At 70.3% G+C, this 3,166-nt stretch overlaps 1 protein-coding gene across 2 annotated transcripts in view; it reads right to left on the reverse strand.

Moving 5' to 3' along the window:
• The window catches only part of SLC4A1 (solute carrier family 4 member 1 (Diego blood group)), a 15,483-nt gene that overhangs the window by 10,591 nt on the left and 1,726 nt on the right, over positions 1–3,166 (reverse strand). The window contains exons 2-3 of one of the 2 annotated variants that reach the window (XM_026059199.1): positions 1,764–1,864; positions 1,566–1,662 (exon numbers count right to left, since the gene is read on the reverse strand). In XM_026059199.1, coding sequence (XP_025914984.1) covers positions 1,566–1,662; positions 1,764–1,781 — 115 coding nt within the window. In that variant the 5' untranslated portion in view covers positions 1,782–1,864. The remainder of the gene's footprint in view (positions 1–1,565; positions 1,663–1,763; positions 1,865–3,166) is intronic. The other variant, XM_026059200.1, reaches the window with a different exon arrangement.

Here is a 3,166-nt window from a genome sequence, read left to right on the forward strand (position 1 = left end):
CTTCCCGGGGGCTCCGCGGCCGCGCGCCGCCTCCCGTCCAGGTCATAGGATCCCCGGTGGCTGGGCAAATACTGGCTGAAAAACACACAGCGCGGCGGCGGCGGCAGCGGGCGGGTGAGCCCCCGCGGCGGGCGCCGAAACGGGGGACGCCCCGGGATGGGGACGCCCTTCTCCCGGGCCGCGATGCCGCGGGGCGCTGGCAGGACTCACCGCAGGGGCGCCAGCTCCTCGGCTCTGGCCCGCCACCGGCGCGAGGGGCCCCCGGCGCCGCCTCCGGCCCCTGGGCGAAACAGGCCGCGGCGTCATCCGGCAGCCGTCCCGCGCGCCGGCACCCCCGTGCCAGCCCCATGGGCCACCCCGCAGCCGGGCGAGCGGCCGTCCCGCACCCGCCGGCATCGGGGTCCGCTCCCTGTGATGCCCTTCCYGGTCCCTAAAGGACGGCGGAGGCTCCCGGCTCGCTCGCGGGGAAGGCAGCCGCCCTCGGCCCTTGCACAGCACGGCCGGAGCTGGCAGAAACCGGCGCGGAGCCGAGGCCGCTGGCTGGGCTGCCTCGAGCGTCCGGGCGCTGGACGTGCCACGAGCCCGCGGCTGGTGCTGGGCCCTCCGGAGCCACTTTGGGGCATCGTCTCCGAATTAACCAAGTGCAAAATCCCTGCGGGAGCTGTCCCAGCTGGACCCTCCGGACACAGCGCCCCACCGTCAGCCCCGGGGTAACGGCAGTGCTGGGAGCYGGCAGCGCTGCCGAAATGCCCAGCTGCACCACTGGGAAAGCGTCCCCYGTCCTGGAGGCGGGGAAGGATGGATATCGGGGCTTGGCCGCAGCAAGCCCGACACCRGCACCCGCCGCCTCCGCAGCCGGCACGCTGGCGGTGGCACCCCGCCGGGCACCGAGGTGTCTCCAAAGGGCATCGCCGCTTTTGGGTGATGGGATCCTCGGCGTCGCACATCCCTTCCCGACCTCGCCGGGCTCAGAGCCGGCCGCGGAGCCTCTGCAACGCCGGCACCCGTGCTACGCTAGTGCCCATGCAATACTGACGGCCTGCAGTATTGGCACCCATGCCGTGCTGCTTCCCGTGCAACGCTGGCACCCATGCAATGCCGGCACTCATGCAATGCCGGCACCCATGCAATGCCGGCACCTATGCAATGCCGGCACCTATGCAACACTGCTGTCCATGCAATACCATTGCCAGTGCACTGCTGGCACCCATGCGACACTGCTGCCCATGCAGTGCCGGCACCTCTGCAACACCGGTGCCCATGCAACACCATCACCATGCAATGCTGGCACCCATGCCATGCTGGCACCAATGCGACGCCGTCGCCAGTGCAATGCTAGCACCCACTGAACACTGGTGCCCATGCAACGCTGACACCCGCAACAACACCATTGCCCATGCAACGCCGGCACCCATGCAGCACTGGCACCCATGCAATGCCAGCACTCATGCATGTCTGGCACCCATGCAACACTGGTGCCCATGCAACACCAGCACCCACGCATGCCTGGCATTTCCCCCCCAATGCACCCCAGCACCCCTCTGCCAGCCAGCGAAGCCACTTACTGCTCATCTCCCCCAGTGAGATGCGCGAGCTGTGCACATCGGGGTCTTCATAGCCCTCGGGGTCCAGGTTTTTCCTCATCGCGTCCTCGTAGGCCTCCTGCGGGAGAGAAGAGGGGTCAGCGGTGAGGACGGCATCCCCCCAGCTCCCAGCTCCCGGCYGGCACGGGGCGGCCGGGCGCCACGGCAGCGTCTCCCTACCTGGCCTGGCCTCTCCATGGCTCCGCGCTCGGCCCCTGCCTCTGCCTCGCTCTGTCCCAGCGGTCAGCCCGGGGGCACCATAACCCCCACGGCCCCGAGCTCTGCGGCGGCCGGCGGCAGTGAAAGGGCAGAGAAAGCAGGTTAGGAGAGGCCGGGAAGGCGTGGGCAGAGCTCGGCCCCCGGGACACCCGAGCCGAGGTTTTTTCCCCTGGGATGGGGCCATGGGGCCGTTCCCGCAGCCCCGACGTGCGCTGGAGGCCGCAGGCACGTAAGCAGCTCCCCGGGCGCCGCCAAAGGCCAAGCGAGGTCCCAGCAGGGCCGCCGCATGTCGGGGACGGAGGGTCCCCTGGGAAACGTCACCCTGCCCCGCGGGCCCCCGAGGCGCCGGCAGCGGGCTGGGAACGGAGGGACCGACGTCAGGAAACGGCACTGCCGGAGCGTCGGCAGCCCCTGCCCGCACGCGGGTCGGGTCCYGCGGGGGGATGCACGGGGGCCGGGTCCCACGCGTGCCCGTCCCCGGGTCCCGGCACGCTACAGGGCTCTCGGAAAGCCCCGCGTCCGCCTGGCAAAGGCCAAGCTCCGAGGTCAGAAAGGGGAAACTGAGGCGCAGATCGGCTTCYGGAGACCCCCGAAGGCAGGACGGAGCAAGCGCCCCGCAGCACCCAAGGGAGCCGCTGCCCAYCCCGCTGCCTGCCCGCAGCCGGGGCGCTGGGAGGGGGGGCGGCCCCGGGGCTGGGGTCGCCCTTGGGAGGGGATGGCATGCACCCGCCGGGAGGGACCAGGCAGGGTGTCCTCCTGCCCCCATGGGGTCCCTGCTCCCCCCCGCGGCACCCGCAGCCTCGGCAGGGCCCTGRGCTCAGAGGCCTGGGGTGAAGGCGCAGCCTGTGCCTGCACCCACCTGCACACACACACCCATGCACAYGCACACCCCTACACACACGTGCACCCCARAACACCCCTGCCTGCACACTCGCACACCCATGCACACACACACACTTACGTGCAAGCACACACGTGCACGTGTGTGCACCCATACACACGTGCAAGCACACACAGGCATGCACACCCACCCGCAGGTGTGCGCACACTCACACACACACACACACACCCCTACACACACGTGCACCCCAGAACACCCCTGCCTGCACGCTTGCACACCCATGCACACACACGCTTACGTGCAAGCACACACGTGCACGTGTGTTCACCCATACACGCGTGCAAGCACACCCAGGCATGCACACCCACCCGCAGGTGTGCACACACACTCACACACACACACACACACACACTCACACACACACACACTCCCGGCCCCCCCGGCCCCGCAGCTGCCCCGGGGCAGTGCCCGGCGACGCCGCCAGGGGGCGTCCCGCTCCCGCACCACCTGCCCCGGGGGCAGC

Source organism: Apteryx rowi, unplaced genomic scaffold (assembly GCF_003343035.1).
Source record: "Apteryx rowi isolate R43461 unplaced genomic scaffold, aptRow1 scaffold_154, whole genome shotgun sequence".
NCBI classification, from domain to species: Eukaryota; Metazoa; Chordata; class Aves; order Apterygiformes; family Apterygidae; genus Apteryx; species Apteryx rowi.